This window comes from Nipponia nippon, unplaced genomic scaffold (genome assembly GCF_047370975.1).
Source record: "Nipponia nippon isolate SJK-2023a ecotype South Korea unplaced genomic scaffold, ASM4737097v1 scaffold_16, whole genome shotgun sequence".
In the NCBI taxonomy this organism is placed as follows: Eukaryota; Metazoa; Chordata; class Aves; order Pelecaniformes; family Threskiornithidae; genus Nipponia; species Nipponia nippon.
In genome coordinates this window covers 3,038,647-3,057,849 of record NW_028262332.1, presented here as the reverse complement: position 1 = coordinate 3,057,849, position 19,203 = coordinate 3,038,647, and the positions used below count along the sequence as shown (strand labels likewise).

The window sequence follows — 19,203 nt, the reverse complement described above, 5'->3', positions numbered from 1 at the left end:
CTGCCCCAGGAAGAGTGGAAGGGCTCCGTGCCGCCCTGACCTGCCGCTCTTCCCGCCTGCGCTGCCTCACCGCGGGCCCGGCTGCTCCACCGCGCCGCTCACCCCTGCGATGAGCTGCAGGCAGGCCTCAGCCCGGGCGGCGGGCGGCGGGCGGGCGGCGGGCGGGCGGCCCCGCCCCGCCCCGCCCCGCCCCGCCCCGCCGCGCTAAAGAGCGGCGGCGCTGATTGCCGGTCCCGCGGGGGCGGGGCGGGGCGGGGCGTGGTCCCGCCGCCGGGGCCGGTCTGTATAACCCGTCTCCCGGCAACGGCGGGGACGTCACTTCCTGGGGAGCCGCCGTGAGGCGCCGGCGAGCGCGTGTGGCGGTGCCGGCCGGCCGGTCCGGTTCGGTTCAGTCCGGTCCGGTCTGGTCTGGTCCGGTCCGGTCCTGCCCGGTCCTGCCGGCCGCGATGAGCGCGGAGCTGGACGGCGTGTCGCTGCACTCCTCCTCCTCCTCGTCGGGCTCGCTGGGCTCGGCGGCGGGACCGGCTCCGCGGCCGCTGTCGGCCAACGTGCGGCGGCTGCACCAGGCGCTGACGGCGCTGCTGAGCGAGGCGGAGCGGGAGCGCTTCATCCTCTGCCTCAACGCCTACCACGGCCGCCGCAACGTCTGCGACCTGGTGCGTTCCCTCCGCGCCCTCCTCGACGGGCCCCGCCGCCGGCAGCTCCTGCCGCTCCTCCGCCTCGTCCTGCCGCGCTCCGACCAGCTCCTCTTCGACCAGTACACCGCCGAGGGGCCCTACCTGCCGCCGCCCGCCGCCCCGCCGCCGGTGCTCCCCGGCGAGCTGCGGCAGGTGACCCTGCGGCGGAGCAAAGCCCACGAGGGTCTGGGCTTCAGCATCCGCGGCGGGGCCGAGCACGGCGTGGGTATCTACGTGTCCCTGGTGGAACCGGGCTCCCTGGCCGAGCGGGAGGGGCTGCGAGTCGGTGACCAGATCCTGGGGGTCAACGGCAAGTCCTTGGACCGGGTGACCCACGCCGAGGCCGTCAAGGTAACGGGGCTCCCCGCCGGGCTCCGCCTGCTGCGCTCCCCTCCCCGCCCCGTCCCGGGCCCCGCTTCGCCCCTCCGGAGCCGGTGGCTGCGCCTGTCCGCCCCGCTCCCTCCTTCCCTGCGCGCCCCGGCCCGCTTCACCCCCGCCGGCTCCGGTCGCTGCTCCGTCCCGCTCCGGCCGGTGGGGCGGGAGCCGCCGGGACCCCCCTCCCCGGGACCCCGGCGCGGAGCGGCGCCGGGTTTGCATCGTGCCGGAGCGATGGGGCTCGTCCCGCCGGCGTGCGGGCACCGGCGCTGCCTGAAGAAAGTTCGCGGTGAAAATCACGGTGCCCGCTGGTAGGGAGCTGCCGGGGTCGGCCTGGCGTCCTCGGCGGCTCTGGGCGCGGCGGGTTCATCCCCGCAGGGCCCAGCGATGCTCTTTTATCACAACATCTCTGCTTGCGGCTTCCACGCAGCCTGGGAGGTTTGTGGAAGTTGGAAATCTGCTTGAGCCAGGCTTTGAGGCAGGTACTCCAGCTGCTATACCGTGTTTTCTCCTCCCAAAGGTGGGGAAACTGAGGCACGGAGAAGCAGAACAGCCCCACCCCACCCCAGGAGTGCCTGGTGCCCAAGGCAGGAGCAGATCCCAGATCCCCGTCCGGCTGTGTCAGGGGGAGAAGGGGAACAGTTACACAACTGAAGCGTCCCCCCTTTCCATATGCCCCGGAGACCTGTTGTTGTACACGACAGCAGGAGTGCTATCGATAAAAGCTTTTGTGTAAGGCTAGGTGGGGGAGCTCCAGAAACTGTGGGTTTTTCACCTGAATTTCAGTGTTTTGAGGCAAAGTCCCTGTTTGAGTGACCCAGGTCATTCACGGAGATGATCTTGTGGCGGGTGGGCTCAGCTCAGGCGTTCCCGTGGTGCGGCAGTGCCAGGCACAAAGCTACGGAGCTGGAGAAACGACTTTTAGGGCCACAATTTGTAGGCGGCGCGTGGAGAGCAGGGCTCTGGGGTGACAGGACTGTTTTGCAGCTGTTTGTGCTTTAATTCTTCCGTAATAAGCTAAAGCGCTTCTGTTGGCAGCCTGCTTCGTGCGGCGCGTTCCTCCGACCGCGCATTAATCTTGCATGGCTTTGAACGGCGTCTTCACAGCCAACCTGTGTGCTCCCTGCCCCATCTTTAAATCTGTGCCCCAGGCAAGGGCACATCTTCCAGGCTGGAAATGAGTCCCCAATAATCTTGAGACCAGAGAAAAGGTTTGTAGGAATTCCTTTAGGTGGGTTTTTTTTTTTTGGTTCGTAACGATAGGACAACAATGGCGTAAGCTTTCCGAAGTTAGCCTGCAATTTTGTGCCCTGAAGACTGCAAAACCCCCGTATTTTGGCTGCAGCGTTGGGATGGGCAGAACCCAGGTGTCAGGAATTCTCTGGTCTGTTAAATGACTTCATCTTTAATTCAGCCCACTCTGCTGGCTAATTCACATCGCTTTCTGTTTGTTCTCTAATATAACGTCCGCGATGTCTTTTAGACACTATTCTTATTGAGTGAAAGTAAGTGCTTTCTGCATAGAAATAATTCCTGTAGGATGTAGTTTGCCAAGGAGATGTTCTGTGACAAGAGCTGTATTTTGTTAATGTGATCCTGATAGGACAGAGAAGCTTAGAAATTGTCTGCCTGTGAGCTGAACTTCTTTAAACAACAGTTTCATCAGCCAGCGGGCTGTGCTGGCAGCTTCTAGAGCCCCGGAGCTCTTGTTCCTTCTGGGAAGGGTTTAGGACCCCCATAGTGGTGGTAGAAACACTCGCCTTGGGAAGAGTCGCAGAGTGATTTACGGTGTAGCTGTAATAGTTCCTTTCGAGATTTTAAAATTAAGCAAGTGCTAATTGCGTGCTGCGTTTGGCGGGGGGGGAATGAAGAGCAGATCACATTTGGCGATGCTAAAGGGCAGTCTTGGGAGGATTTCTCAGGGGTTACGATATAAACACCTTGGCCCGTGTTTTTGGACATCGTGCAGGGTGTCAGAGCTGCAGTGACACGAGGTGGTGACGTAAAGGGTGGCTTGACCCCATGTTCTCTGCTTCCCCTTGAAACCCAGGATCTCGGGCTCGGTCCTGACGTGTTAACAGCTCCGCAAAGGCCTCTGGCTGTGCTCTGGTCTCCTCGAGCAGAGCAAACCTCGCTGTGTCCTGACGTCCTCGCTGGTGTCTGCTGGTCTGCTCTGTAGTGGATCAGTGGAGAGAGAAACGCTGGATAAACAGACTTGTACCAGAGCTAGGTTTGGCCCTGGAATTTATGCATACGCTGTACTCGGGATCAAATACAGAGAGGGGTAAAAGGTGAGCGGAGCGAGGCTTTCTTAATACAAAACCACAGCTGCGTAGCTCGATCTCCCAAAAACTGTCTGCCTGCTTTAGACGAGGAGATCTGGTGAGCTCTCTCCGTCAGAAGCTGATTGAAGCTCAGCTCCCGTTCCTGTGTGTGCAGCGATGGTCTGGCTCTCCATCCGTCTGAGACGGAGCACGTTCCCGTGCTGTGCTTCCATCTTGACTGTCCTGCAGCAAGGAACTGTCTGTCTAGGACAGCGTTGTTATTCATAAGATGCAGAATGTGTTGTTGTGAGAGAAGTTGTCAAAGCTTGTTCTTCGGGGCATAAGACGATTGCAGAGATCGGGAAGGCTCTTCCACTGCTGGCCTGGCCTGCTCCCAGGCACATCGCGCTCGCCAGGGCGAGCATGACAAACTTACTGAACCAGAAATCAACTTTCTGTCTGTCAGGGTGCTCGGAGGTGCCCAGCTGTGAACACGGGCAGTCAGGCAGCCGTTCAGACGGAGCGGTGAATAAATACGTAGTCTGAACTTGTTTGTGCGATCCTGTAAGAGCGTTCACACGGTACTTACTGCATTCATCTCACAGGTCGTGAGAGCTCAGTTGCCTTCTCTTCGTGCATGTCTGGCCGTGCAGGAGTGCCCCAGCCATTTCCAGTGCTCCTCTCTAGGTGCAGAGAGGCACTGCCTCTGGGGTGGGAGCAATTTCTGTCTTCTGCCTTGCATTTTCAGGCGTTGCTCGGAGCCATAATGTACTAAAAGTGGAATCATGGCACCAAATGAAAACTGCCACGACTCTGGGTAAAGAAGACGAAAGTAATGAGCTGCATGCTGTCGTAGCTGAAAACTGACTGGTGGCCTGTGACCAGTGCAATGGGGTTTGTAGATATTTTAGTGTAAATGAGATAAAAAGTGGAATTCTGACTTAAATGGCAAGATTACCTAAGCACTCCAAATCAATTCACTTAATGACCAGCTTCATAACCTTTATGTGAGCAGTGGAGTTTTATGCCTTGTCTGCTTCGTGCTCTCTGTTTCATCCAAATCAAAATTAAATGACTCCATTACAATTACAGCTCTATCATTCCAGCATTCAAGAGTGCACTTTAGCAAAAGATCACTGTAATTTGAATTATAGTGTAAGTGAAGAAGTTTGTATTGCCTGTCATATTTTTAGAGCTCACTTGGCTTTCATCAGCCTTTCTCTATAGTACGCGGTTGATATTGTAGCAGTCGTGCTGAAAGTTTGTATTGATAAACTGTAATATTTTGTCCAGAGCAGTTAAATTTGAGGTGCTTGTGGTTTTAGACCATCAAAATATTACACAGGGAGGTATTTCTCCTCTACTCTGGGGTTTGCATTAAACTTGCGCTCCCTTTCTCCCCCACCCTTTACTTTTGTTGCTTTGCAGTAGGGTTTTATGCCCTTTAAATAATTTAGGGAGAAAGGGGAGAAGAGAAAGTGTAAAGTATCATGATTCTGATGGATCATTCCTGATTGAGGATTTGGCTTAATGAGCTACACCAGCCTCAAAAGAGCTGCACCGATTCCACCATTTGCCCTGCTGTGTCTTTCTGTTCATGCTGACAGCTGGGCAAATCCGCATGAGCTTGATCAAAATCACCGAAACTAGGCTAATTTGTATGCATCGGGCTTAGGGAGTGTGATTCTTTCATTTTGGTGTAGATGAGTGGTAGCTTTGCCAAAGTCAGCAGACTCGCAGTGGGTTTATTCTGAAGGAACTGGGGTGGTTCAAGTCCCCCTGTCTTGGTGGCTTCAGGGTGGCTTCGGAGAGAAGCTGCGGGTTTTGCTGCAGGCCCGGTGGGGCTGGGGGAAAGCTTGTGATGAGGCAGATCTGTTACGGATCTTTCACTCCTTCCCAACCAGCCTTTCCATCTCCTGCTCTGACAGCATCAAGTGGGCATTTAAAAATAATTAAAAGGAGATTAAAATTCTTTTTATGTTCTATTCTACTCATTTGGACTTTCATGATGGCAAACAAGGTGATCTCTTGAGAGACCGTAATATTTCATACGAGGTAGAAAGGGCTCCAGCTGCTTGTGCTCTGGGTGCTTGTGATATTGCTAAAAGACCGCTGAGAAATGGCAGGAGAGACGTGCAGCCCTGAGCCTTGGCAGCATGTTTAGAGCAATTTTACCTTCCAGGCAGCTTACAAGAAAGCAAATCTCATTTCATTGTTTCTTGTGATGCCCAATTAATTGATTATCACTATCTGAGGCTGCTTGTTTGCTGTAGTCAGTAATCACCACTGTACTGTGCAGGCATTGTAACAGCTAGTAGGGATGAATGCAGGTTGGTTTTTAACCCTTCCTCGTACTTGGAGTTGTGGACCATCACACGCAGTTGTGGTTTGGATGAACGAGGAGTGAAAGCAGTACATCGATCCTCTGATTCTGTAAAGATATCAGGCTTGTTCCTTTCAATGCTTACTTGCTTATCTCTGTGTCTCTGTATTTTTTGAAATCACTGACTGATCCAGAGGCTAGAAACCTCTCACCTTCCCAATGGATCTCGGGTAGCTGGAGCATGGAAAAGAAGGATGTGACTAGCACCTACCCCAGTAGTTAGAGCGGTAACCTCTTCCTTGGTCTCTGGGTCTGCTTAGAAACAAAAAAAAACGAGAACTGCACACAAAAAAAGCACCTACAGCTTAAAACGCAGGTGCTGTGCAATGCCACAGGCTTCTGCTCTGTTTTTCTGTCCTGCAAACAGTTTCCATTTTAACTTCTGTAGCCAGCTGAGCTCAGAGGGAGAGGGTGGGAAGTGTAAAGTCACCAGGATCTCCCTCCAGGAAAAAGGGGGAGGGGAAAAAGGTCACTCTTGAACTTGGAGGCATCTACATTTTCAATCAGCTTTAATGCTCCTTAAAGGGCTCATGGCAGTGACGGAGCATAGTTCTGGCAAGTGATGTTCGTGGTTTCACAGCTGGGTCTGATGGTGCGCGGTGGAGCAGGCTCGAGCGCCGGACTCACCTGGTGCCCACGGGCCGACTGTGGGGCTGGGGGCGATGCTCCCTGGTCGCTGCGAGCTGAGCTGGTTAAATTAATACCGCGTGCGAGAGGGGTGAACTTGCACGCGCAGAGAGCATCTGCGGGAACGTGGGTTTCGCTGTTGCGCTGGAGTTACAGTAGGTTATATTCGCTGCTGTGGTGGTTTAACCCAGCAGGCAGATAAACATCACACAGCTGTTTGCTCACTCCCCCTGCCCCCAGTGGGATGGGGGAGAGAAACTGGAGAAAAAAAAAAAAGTAAAATTTGTGGGTTGAGATAAAGACAGTTTAATAGGACAGAAAAGGAAGGGAAAAAAATAATAATGATAAAAGAATATGCAAAATAAGTGATGCACAATGCAATTGCTCACCACCCGCTGACCGATGCCCAGCCCTGAGCAGCGATCGCTGCCCCCCCCGCCAGCTCCCCGCAGTTTCTATACTGGGCATGATGCCATAAGGTATGGAATAGCCCTTTGGCCAGTCTGGGCCAGCCCCCCTGGCTGTGCCCCCTCCCAGCTTCTCACTGGCAGGGCCTGAGAAGCTGAAAAGTCCTTGCCTAGTGTAAGCACTACTTAGCAACAACTAAACCATCGGTGTGTTATCAACATTATTCTCGTGCTAAATCCAAACCACAGCACTACACCAGCTACTAGAAGAAAAAAAAAAATTAACTCTATCCCAGCTGAAACCAGGACGGCTGCTCTGCCACTGATTTCCCTCAGTGGGCAAGTTACTTAGTCATCTGTTTCCCTTCATTACACCAGCAAATCACAATCAGCCCTAATGAAATCAAATGATATTATACTGATGCGAAAGATGAGAATGAAGTCCTTAATCTCTCCTCTCCTCATAATGCAAGGATGATGGTACTCGGCACAGGTATTGGCTTGTTCATCAGGGTTAGTATTTTTTAGGGCATCCTTGAGTTCTTGGAGCATAAATGTTGTTTAGTGGGTTCCTTGCAAATAAACAGTTTTGCCTCAGTAGAGGAATTGATAAGATAACCCAAAGGATAAAAGCCTGTCTTTCCTTCCAGTGTCCATTAGAAGAAAACAAACGCGTTAGTGTGCAGCATAGCTGGTGAGTTAAAATATCTTTTACGCGGTTCCTCTGTCCTCAGGGAAGATGATGGATTTTCTTGACACCTTCCTCAATGCCATGTCTGCTCGGAGAATTATTCGGCTCTAAATCCCCTTGCCTAAACCGACAATGCATCTGCTAAAATGATTTGGCTTAGTTTCTTTTGACTGGGTGCTCTGAGTTTTCCCTGTCATGGCCCACCAAGTGCTCAGTAAATACAGGTGAAGCAGGGGCCCGGGCAGCCTGGAGGGACTCTACTCCTGCCGGCTTCTTGTTGCTGGACTTGGAAACGGCATCCGAGGCCCTGGGGGTGGGATGTGCTGGCAGGGAAGGCTGGAAGGGCCTCTGCTCTGTGCAGGCACTGACTGGGGACCCTTGGTGCTTAGCCTGGCTCATCTCCTCCCATTGATTCTTTCAAAGTTAGTTTTTCCACCAAGTGACTAACCATATGTAGACAATACAGGTTTGTTGGTGGTTCTCGTGATATTTTTCAACATTGTGTTTGGTGTGGAGTGGAAAACAAGAGGCAGCGGGGCGAGTGCTTTGGTCTGGATTCCCCTCGGGCACCCCCACCCCAGAAAGCACCTAAACAGCTTTCCAGGCTTGCATTGAAATAAAGCTTTGTGGAGTTTTCTGCTGCTTTAAAAATTGTCCTGGACTTGCCTGAGGGACATGCTGGGCAGTGGGGGGTGGGAGATGGCAGGGATGGGGGCTGCCAGCCCTTGGAGGGGTTAGGGAGAAGGCCCTGGAGCTAAGATTTCATTTGACCTCCAGGTGAAAGGGACATGGGCTTCCTGATGCCTTGGGGCTAAATGTGTGCAATCACCATAATTACGCATCAATTTGCATTTATTTGCATAAGTGCCACTACTTGAAAACCAAACTGCTGTCACCTTTGCCTTGGGAGAGGGGGAGAGGTTGGACTGTGCCTCTTGTAATTCCCATTTGTCTTCCTGACAGGGAGGCCATTTCGCACCTCCATCCCCTCTGCTGTGTTACCCGCTGCTTTCCTCTCCGGTTCCTCTCACCCAGCACTCCCCCCGGAGTGCCTCTGCTTCCCTTCTCCCTCCTTCTCTCTCCCCACCCGCCTCTGTGTCACCTTTTTCACCTGCCTGCCCAGCCGCGCGTCCGCCCCGCGCGGGGACGAGCTGTTTGCGTACGTCAGCGCGGACGGGTCTCCCCGTTCCTCTGCACAGCGGCAGTTCCCTGGTCTCCGTCAGGTGAGACGGGGAGGGGATACACTTGACCCAAAGCATCTTATTTACAGCTACAGACTGCAGTCTGGGGCAGGGGACAGTCTCTCCCTATGCATTCGTACAGCACCTGGGCAAACTTGGCCTTAACCAAGGTGTGCGGTGGGAGCTGTAATAGTCTTATGTCTGTCCTGCCTGCAGAGGATCCCTGGAGGAAGCCTCTGGGGGCATGCAGGCAGGTAGGGCCTCTGCCTGCTGTCTTCTGCTCTGTCCTTTCCGCTGGCAGAGGAACCATTTAGCTGATACGGCTCGATCGGTCTCCCTGTAAAAGGTCTGGCAGTCCTGCCCCTGCAGCCCCCTCCCCTCCGTAGCAGACACGGGGACCCTCATCCTTCCCACTGGCACTGAGATGGCTTTGCTCAGGCTAGCTGAGCCCTCGAGCTTAAAACTACCCGAGTCCAGCTGGGTCCAGCAGGAGCACCCCTGGACAGGGCAGGATATAGTGGTTAGACAAACTTCAGGAAATTATTCCCTCCGTGGTGCTGGAGCATGCTGTAAAAGCTCCCTCTGCCTCCCTCCTGTGGTATCTCTGCATGTCTTTCCCCTTCACAGCTTTTTTTTTTTTTTTTTTTTTAAGTCTGTGCCTTACTTTTTGGGGGGACTTGGTGCAAAATTGCGTGGTACTTCAATGATTGATAACCTCCGCGCTGACCTTTGCAGCTTGCAAATGGAGCGAGTGCTTGGATGCTCATTATCCGAGCAGCCCAAGAAGCCAAACGGCTCTGGCAAGTCTGTTACTGCCGGAAGAAAGCAGCTTGCGTCTGTAGCAAGGGGGAGGATGGCTCAGAGTTAATGCTTCTTGTATCAAACTGTGATCTACCCACTAACGGCATGAATTGCAATAGATTGCTCATTTCATTAGCGGCGAAGGTAAGTGAGTGGGCTGTATCCGTACGAGATGCATATTTTATTCAGGCTGCCAGAAGAATACTGGTGATTAATTGCCGTTGATTTCTGACATCTGTGTTCCTACTGAGGGAATTTTTGAAGGCCTGGAAGATGCTTTTATGCAGCCTTCAACCTTTCGGTGCCCTCGAGAAGCGGAAAGAACAAGAGGAAAACTCTGAAGGCAGGAGAGGAAAGCCTTGGGTAACGCGAGCCGTGCTGGGCCAGAACGGCCTGGCCCAGGTGGGGTTCAGGAAGGGTGGCAGCTGCCAGTCTTGATCTTAGCAAAGAATATGCTGTATTGTATGTTGGTTGGGTTTTTTTTTTTTTTAAAAGGTAATAACTGGGTACATGAGATGTGCGTTTCCTTCTTTTGATTATTTTAAGCAATCTACTTTGCTCTCAAAGGACTTGATAGATAATTAAATAGTGTGTTGTCAGGGGATCGGTGGCCTTATGGAATCAATCTGCCCTTCTCTCTGGCGCTCGCTTCTTCTAATAATATTTCTAGGCAATTGGTGACTGTTTTCCTGCTAAATGTTTTGGCAGTGATCCCCAGATTCAACTAAATTATTTCCTTAAGCTTGTGTTCTAGCTGGTGTGCTTGCACACTGTGGTGCCAGCGTTAAACCTTTCGTACCATGGGCTTCAAACACACTATGGATGGGGCAAAGCTGAATTTTATCTGAGTCTGGAGCAAAACACAGCAGCACTGAACAACATGTAGCCAGTCCCTGAAATGGCTTGAGGAAGGAATGGAGATGCAGTCTGCACTGCCTGATTCTGCGGAGGGGATTAAGGAGGTGGAATTATTTTATTTAATGGTCCACTGCGAATGGGTTAGGTTCAGTATGCCTGTCAAGTAACACGCTTTCCCAAAGAGCTTGCTTGCAGGATGGATTATGCTGTTGCTTTTGTGCTGGTATCTGCAGTCACTGGACACAAGACAACTTGTGTGTCAGAGAGGGAGAAGTTCTCCCTTGCAGTATTCCCATCTAGAACCTATCCTTTCTCTCCATGGGCCCCTCGCTTTTTACATTAGATGAAATTTCTGGCCTGAAAAACTTTTCCTTTTGTCCCAGGGAGTTGGGGTGACCTGCTTCACGGGAAGCGTATTGTTGTTGTGGGCAGGTGCTGGCCCTCTCACTTGCCGTTCCTGCTTTATAAATAGGCCTGACGGCAAAATCGAGGTCAGCGGACTTGTTGCCAGCTTGCTGGCACTGTCGCATCTCACCGGGAGCGGGGAAAGGCAAAGTGCTAAATGTTCGAGCAGCAGCTAGCATGGAAACCTGCCGTAACCCCCTCCCCTCCACCAAGGGGCCAATGCCGCTGGCCAAAATCCCATGCTCAGATGGGTGTTGGGACCTTCTGCCAACGCATTCCAGGAGGCCAGGGTGGATGCACGGTGTGGGAGAAGCCCATGTGATAGGGCTGGAACGTAATTCCTGCTGATTGCCTGATGTTCAGGGAGACCAACTGGAAAATGGGTCCTGCCCTCTGCTGTAGGTATGGTCCCTGCTGGCCAAAATGCCTGTGCGATGGCAGGGAAAGATGTGTTGAAGAAGCAGCCTGTGTGGGTCCCTGGTCTGTCAGTAATTAGCACCTCTGATCCCCAGATTGTCGGTTAGCCCCTTCTCACCAGCCCTGAGAAACTAAATTAAAATGAAACAGAAGAGAAAATAGTCCTGCTGGCTGGGACAGCTGGACAAAGATGAGGAGTCTTAGGGCTGGATCTGCCCGTGGATACTGGGCTGGATCTGCCCATCCAGGACCGGCTCCACGCGTGTCCTGGGGCTCCCAGCTGGCTTAGCAGAGCCAGCACCAGCTGCCCCTGATGGGAGAGGGAAGTGAAGCCCAGTGGTCCTGGCAGCACAGAGCTCCAGCCGGAGGCTGTATCTGGGCGCTCTCCATCAGCACAAAATCTGCCCAGGCTGCTGGCTGCTCCCAGGGATGCCAGGACTCCTCTCCACACCGTGCCCCTGGAGAACAAGGCTCTCTGCTCTTGCTGAGGAGGGGGCCGAGGCGAGCGGAGCTGGCCCTGGTGAGCAGCAGTGGCTGTTGTGTTCTCCGATGCCCTGACATTGACCACCTCCTCTCCCTGTGATGAACGGCTTTCTTGCTGCATCCTTGGCTTGAAAACCTTCCATCCTGCCCGAGCTGCTGAGTCGCCTGTTTGTAATGCAGTTGTCATCGTCCCCTAGCACTGGTGTGTCCCCAAGGGCTTGCAGAGGCTCCCATTGCCTCCAGCTCAGCCCATTAGCCTTTGCTCTTGCCTCCTTGGATGCCTATTAATGATTTCCATTTTTGCAGCACCTCTACACTCAAAGCACTTTCTTTTATTAGAGGCAAGACTTCTACCTCAATTCTCATTCTGCGGTTGTTTCCTTGGGTACTCTAGCACCCAAGCTGCATGCTGAACTGGAGAGGAATGGTGCTGCGTGCTGCAGCCCTCTGGCTTACCCAGGCCTGGCCTTGCTTTGATTGTAAAGCGGGTGGTAAGATCCTGGTGCAGAGGTAGTGCAGCAGTAGGCTGCACCTCATTACCTTGGTAGCAGGCATAAATGGCCCCATTAAATCTACTCTGTATCCCAGTGCTGTAGCAATAAAAATTGTCAGGACCAAGATGGTGTCAAGAAATTTATGGTGAATGCTCCACTACGGTGGTCGCTTGGATTCCTCATAGGAGCCAGTGTTGGGGCTAGAGCATCCTTGAGAGGGAGGTGTCTCCCAAAGCACTTCATAATGACCTGAAGAACAGCTGGCAGGAGAGAGTCATTATGTGTGCTGCTAACTTTCCAAAGGTGCTGGATAATCATGCTCAGTGGATGAGAAAATTACCTGCAAACTTCTTTGGGATGTCAAATCAGCCTCATTTTCTCCAGACTCTGAGAGCCTGATGGAAATGTATATTAGCAGAACTGAAGGGATGAAATAGGGTGGAGCAGAGGAGGAGCAGCTGAGGGCACCCATCTCTCATGTACCCCAGGCTTGGTGAGGAAGCCTGCCTGGGTCTGTCTGCTGTGCCTGAGTGGAAAATCCAGATGAACCAGCCTGGAGGAGACTCGCTGCTGGGGTTGCTTCTGCATTCTTTCCAAAAGTGGATGATTTACCCTCAATACAGGTCAACTGAGGCACTGAAAAATGGGAAGCTGCATACTATGGCAGGAATCAGTGGCAGGATCTGTAACGGCTGGAGGTTTTTTTGGCTCCCGCTCTAAAGTCTACACCCTGTCAAAGCACAGGGATGGTAAATAGAAAAAGCCAGGGGAGGTCGTCAGCTCTGCTGGCGTGGCAGCTGTGCTGGGGATCCCAGCGACTGGCTTGTAGGGAGCTGGGTGGGGACAGGGGTTAAGCCCCACAGGTCAGCGTGGGCTTGGTTTTGGATGTAGGATGGGAACAGGCCTTGATGGAACCGGTGAGTCACGGGCTGCGTAATGTGGAGATGGTCCCTTTCCGTGGGCTGCTGACCCAGCATGTCCCTACAAGGCCACTGCACCACGTCCAGGGAACGGCCTTCTCCCAGCAGGTCCTGTTCCAGAGATCTCTTCTAATACCACTGGGACCATCATTTTTCCGCTCTTTCCCTCACGGGTAACAGAATTCATCTCCCCAGATGCCAGGAGGGACACTCTTCCAACCCAGAAGATAAGTGGATGCACCAGCCTTGGGAAAGCCAGAAAAAACCCACAGAGGGGGAAGCCCAGCATTTCTTCCCATGCAGGGAAATGGGTAGTAGCTCTGCTCACTTGGAGCTCACCGAAGCAGCTGATAGCGATTTCTGTCTCTGTTTGGATGCACTATGGACGCTTCTCCCATTTGGCTCACCTGATGCCTCATCCCTTTGCAGCTCTGCATGCTAAGTGCTTTGTTAAAGTCTAGTTCAGTGTCTGGATGTACAAAGGTCTGCGCCAGAACTCATCCCCGTGCCTGCTGTGCTTCGTTATGGAGCGTGTGCGGTGCCGGTATCCAAGGGAAAACACTGCTTCGCTTCTCATCTCCTCTCATAGCTGTGTCAGCTTTAGTTTAAATGGCTGGTGGCTGCCTAATGAACAAAGGAAGCTCGAATATTTGAACAAAACTGACTTTAGTGGTTGCTGGGTTGGGGAAGCGGTTTGTGCTGACCACCCAGTGATTTTTGACAAGACTTTGGTGGCTGGAGGGAGGACGGGGTGGTGTTGAGCAAGCCTTGTGCTCCTCAGCCTCTGGCTCTCGTGCTAGGGGCTGTACTTTGGCTTACTGGAGTGGACGTGCTTCTAGTGGAGGTTAAAAGCAGAGATTGCTCAGGCTATTTGTGCTTGTGGTTGAAGAAGGATTTACCCCCTGAGCTGATACAAGCCTAGGCTTATCCTAAAATTAATAAAAATAAAGAATTTATTCAAATTGATGCAAGCTCACGAGCCAAAAATCTATTCTTATAAATAGACTCAGACTGCAAATAGATTCAGCTTATAAGTGGGCTTTACCAGCTGAATTTCAGACCTGTGCTTAAGCGTGTTCTAGGCAGAGGCTTAAATGCTTGCTCACTGAAGCACATGCCTGAGGGCCGTGTTGAATCAGGGCTGTGGGAGACTGTCTTCTAGAGAAAATCAGCTGTTTAACTCTCTTACATGGTCCCATAGCATTGCTGTGTCCTGTTCAACAGCTACTGCTTTTTACCTACATGTGTGTGTCTCGGTGGTGCCTGCGATGGTGTGTTACATGTGCGTACCCTATATACACCTGCGTGCCAGTATATACGCACGTGTTCTGTGTGGTTTGGGGGTGCCCAATGGCCTATAGCTCTTCTACCAGCTTGTAAGTGGGCGAAGGGTTTGCTCGGGTCATGGCCCTTAGTGGTGTCGTGGGTTATAAAGCTGATGAAGAGCGAGTTTAAGGAGAGAGGATGGCAGCTGTACAGGAGCTGCACGCGATGGCGGGGCATCTGCTGCAGGCTGTGCGTCAGGTGGGGCAGGGTGGGAGCAGACGGGGGCCGAGGCGCAGCCTGGCTTGCACAAGGCGGCACTGGAAAGCAGGTCAGGGTTGCAGCGGGAAGCAGGGAGGCTCAGCCGCACGCAGGGGCAGCGTCACCAAGTAGACGTGATGCCGTGCCAAGAGAAGAGGGGCTCTCGCCAACTTTCTCAGGGGGTTGTGGGGTCACCTTGGACAAGGTGCCTCACTTCTCCCCTTTCTGCTTGCTCTTTCTCACTTGCATTTCTTGGGGCGAGCACCATCCCTTTGAGGTGTTTAGCACCTAGCACAAGGGCAGGTAACTGCAATCCCCAGCTACTGAGGTCGGTGTTGCTGGTTTACCACCGTTGAGCTGCATGGATGGTCCCGCTCTGCCTCACAGCAGTAAGGGAAGTCCTTTGTGGGTGCCACTGTCCTCCTCCACCTCTGATCATCCAAAAGGTCTCCAAAAGGTGCAGTCTGTGTCTTGTGGTGCAGGTCACCCACCTGTGCAGGTGGCTCAGAGGCTGGCAGAGCTGTGTCCTGAAGGGCTCCAAAGTGTGGGTAAGGCCCCTGGTGGGGTACCATTACAGTCCTGCACGAGCTCTTCAACAGGCATTAGCAGTGGGGACGTGAAACACTCTGCTGGTCAGGAAACTTCTTCACTCACTGAGTCCTTGAGAAGCCTCAGTAAATGTATAAAGGACTACACAGGGTGTCACCAGCCTGCCCGCTGCAGCTCTGCCTTCTGCTGGGAGAGACTGTCACCAGCAACATCCCAATGGGCATCGCCAGCTTCTGTTCGCTCCCTCCTCCGTGTCTCTTGTACTGGGGCTGCTGGGGAGCCCTGGCCCAGCCTGCTGCCTCCAGCCAGACAGCTGCTCTCCTTGCTTCCCGGCTCTCTGCTGTCACCTTCATGCATAAAACATCTCCCTGTTGACTGAGGTCCCATCTCCTGGTGGCCTTGTCAAGGGAGCTGCAGGGGGACATAAAAAGTCCCTTGTAAATCTCTGGCCTCGCATCCTTGGAAACTTTACTGTGCCTCCAGAGAGCAGCCCTGCTGCTGTTCCTGCTCTTTCAGGGCTCACGTTTAGCTGAGGCAGGATGGGAGCAGCCAGCGCTCTGCCTGCTGCCCGCCTTCAGCAACAACCGCTGCCCCGTCCTCAGGGCAGGCTGTGAACGCTCCCCAGTGCGGAGCTGGGGGTCCTGCCTACGCGCGGTCGCTTCTCCTGCGCCTGGTGTCTCTCCTGTGTGGTAGAAAGCCCGGAGGGTTATCTTCGGTGCCCCCTCCCCTGCCAGGATGGATGCTCTGAGGAAGGGAGGAAATGGGATCCCTGTGTCAGTCCCAGAGATCCGCATGGGAACGGGGTGGCAGTGAATGCAATGAGACAGGGGAGAGAGCAGCTCAGGGAGGGCCCTGTGTGTGCTCTTGAACCAGCCTCAGCTCTCAGGTTTTTTTCATTTTCTCCTCCTTAAATGACAGTGACATTCAGCAGCTGGCTTTGAGGCATTGTAGGAACATACACAGGTGAGGAATGCCCCGGACAAGTGCAACGGAGAGCCTGCTCCTTCATTGAGAGGGGGAAATAGTGCAAGCGTCAGTTAGGATCACGTGGCATTTCTGTGGCAGAGGGAGGACTGTAACCCTGCACAGTTGAACAAATCACTTATTATCCTCATCATTTGCCTGTGCTTGATGAGGAGTTGCAGCCTGAGAATGAGACTTTGCTCATGGGACTGTCGGTGCTGTTTGCTGTCTCGGTACCTAGGTACGTAAATGACGTTGTGCAGGCTTAACAGAGGACTTGATAGAAATGGCTCCAGTTTGAACGGAGAATGAGATTGAGATGGGGTACAGCCCTGACAGAAACACGGGGGTCACTCTGCACTGGTAGCTCTAGGGTAGGTAGAAGCCTCTCTGCCACCCCCAGCTCATTGCCGTGGAGTTTGGATCGTCCTGAGCCTGTCTGCGTGGCAGCTTACGAAGGGGCTTTGGGGCGGGAAGCTGAACTGTGCCCTGAGGCATGGGTGGGCCCTACGCCGTGGTACCCCAGGGTGGGCAGCGGGCTCAGCAATAGCTCCATTGCCCCAGTGAGACTCGGGCTGATGCCAGCAAAACTGGAGCATGGTGAGCACCTCTGCCTGTCTGCCGGCCGGGCTGGGCTCCACGCGCTTGCAGGGAGAGAAGAGATGGCGGCAGGAGACCGGGGGAGCAAAGGGGACAGGGGCTGGAGCGAGCGAGCGAGTGAGTGCTCTGTGGTTGTTCTGATGGGGCTGTTGGTTTCACAGTCCTTGTTTAAGCTCTCCAGGTACGTGACGACCTTGGGAGCATGTGGCAAATTTGCAGCCAAATTGCTGTATGTGATGGAGATGCTGAACTGGGAACTGGCGAGCTGAATTCTCTCTGGCTCTGGCAGGGAGGGACAGGAGTGTTGCCAGGTCAGAGCTGGGATCCAGCCAGCCCAGTATTAGTGACGATATTACCCTTTACCGAAGTGCTGCCGGTATTAGTTCTTCCCGGTCACAAGCTTTGCTCGGCAGCTTCTCTGCTCAGTGGGGAAAGGAGACCTCGCAGGAGCAGCTCATCAAAAGGACGTATATATGGAAAAAAAAACCCAAAGCCCCTCCTTTCTGAGAGCAGATCCAGAGCATCTGGTGTTCCTGAGGCCTCAGAAGGGATCAGCACTTACAGCTGTCCCCAGGGAGAACTTCTACATGTTAATTTAAGTTTACTATAAAGCCTACATCAGCTTCTTACAGTGGAAGATGAAGGAGCAGAGAAGCAAGGCAAATTACCTTATCTGGGTCCCAAGGTCCTCTCTGTGCATGCTGTTTTAAATATATGTATATATTTAATAATTATTGTACTCATTAATTGACTGCTTGTGCTGGGGAAGGCAGCTGGTAGTGAAATGGCAACAGAGGCTGAATTTCTGCAAGTGTTGGCAATGTCCCCTGAAGGCATCAGGAGCTTTTCCGATGGCAGAGTTTGGGGCTGAGCTGTGGGGACCAGCAGTGCTGCTCTCCTCCAGCACTGATCCCTGTCCTGCTCCGACTCCTCTCCAAAGCTGCAGGAGCTGCCCAGTCTCAGGTTCAGCCCATACTGGGGTTCCTCCCATGTCACTACCCACCTTGCCTCCCGTACTCCGCTTCACTCTGCTTTTTCCCTGGCCGATGAGGAGAGCGTATTTGCTCTGTCAGCAGCAGCACCTTTGCCGTGACACTGCTGCTGTTCAGAAGAGAACAGAAAAATCCCAGCTCCTTCATTAGCTTTTTATGTAGCTCAGTCATTCAGTTGGTGGTTGCAGAGTAGCTTGAGATCTTTCAGCCTCAAGGAAGAGCAAAGCCATGTCACCCCAGAGTCCCAGGGCAGATTGTCCTCCCCCCTCAGTAGGCACTAACTCCCTCCTCTGCTCGGCTTGTCTTCCAGGTACTGAAAGGCTGCAAGAAGCTGAACCTGTCTGTGCATTCGGTGGGACGCATCCCGGGGGGCTATGTCACCAACCACATCTACACCTGGGTGGACCCGCAGGGCCGGAGCGTGTCCCCGCCGGTGGGCCTGCCGCACCACCAGAACAGCTCCCTCCGCAAGGATGGCGAGAAGAGGAGCCACCTCCAGCTCCTGCAAGAGGGAGATGAGAAGAAGGTGAGCGAGGGGGATCAGCCACAACCCTGGGGGCCTGTCTGTGGTTATCTGTTACCATGTAGGTGCCAACCCTCTTTGTTCCCTTTATGCTTTTCATTCGTGTGATCCTGGCCTCCATTGGGATAGCCGTCTCTCCTTTAGGATGCACTGGATCCTGTTTTTTTTCCCTTGGTGTGTAGCTTTCCCTCTGTCTCCCCCGAGGAGCCCTCTAGGACAGGATGGATTGGCTTTGTTCCCATTTAACGCAAGTAGAACCTGAGCTGCAGACAAGGCATCGTCCAGATGCAGACTTGTCTGGCGGTGAGGGTCCTGCTAGGAGCAGCGGTCGAACCAGAAATTGCTTTCAAGGCTTTTTCCCAGGCAGGTGGTTGTTCTGGCTAGAGGCCCGCTGCCAACGTGGTGATGGAGAGGCTGACATAGATGTTACGTTCAGGAGGGCTCGTGGATTTGGAGGGCTAGATCTCGGAGTGCGTTACTGCCCTTCCTGCATTTCAGCTCTTTCCTCTGGTGTTTCTGTGAGGCTTTCTTGGGTCTCTTGACAGTTTTGTCTAAGTAAAAAAAAAAATACTTTTCTCTTCCAAAAATGCTATAAAATAAAACGGATTATTTTCCGTTTCTGATTGGGGAGAGGCAGGCTGAGCCAGGAAGGGCCTGAGCAGTGCCTGTGCAAAAAGCCCTGTCAAGTGAAAAAGGAGCCGGGAAGGAACAGCTTTCGTAATGGCACCCGGGGGAGCTGGTGGTGTCTGGCCAGTGCTGGCCACTCCAGCAGGGCCTGGATCTTGGGCCTTTGACAGAAAGGAAAGCATATCGGCACATCTAATTCCCAGTCCTCTTCTCTGTGAGCCTGCCCTCCTTTAAATAGGCCTTATTATAAATGAAGGCAGTGGAGGATATGTTCAAGCTGCAATATCTGATCTCGGGGATCTCGTGTTCCTTCTCCCTCATGCTTCCCGTGCCCAAACAGACCTAGAGACATGTAGACGCAGAGGAGCAGTGCTCAGATGCCCTTGCAGTGAGGCATAGGCTGGAGGGGCAGGCTCTGCTCGCTGTCTCGGTGGTGATGGAT

General features: G+C 53.3%; 1 protein-coding gene across 2 annotated transcripts in view; it reads left to right on the top strand.

Annotated features, from left to right (window-relative positions):
• Positions 1-335: 335 nt before the first annotated feature.
• The window catches only part of WHRN (whirlin), a 56,269-nt gene continuing 37,401 nt past the window's right edge, over positions 336-19,203 (top strand). For both annotated transcript variants that reach the window (XM_087752876.1, XM_087752875.1), the window contains exons 1-2: positions 336-1,028; positions 17,922-18,137. In XM_087752876.1, the coding sequence (XP_087609002.1) occupies positions 447-1,028; positions 17,922-18,137 (798 nt within the window). In that variant the 5' untranslated portion in view covers positions 336-446. The remainder of the gene's footprint in view (positions 1,029-17,921; positions 18,138-19,203) is intronic.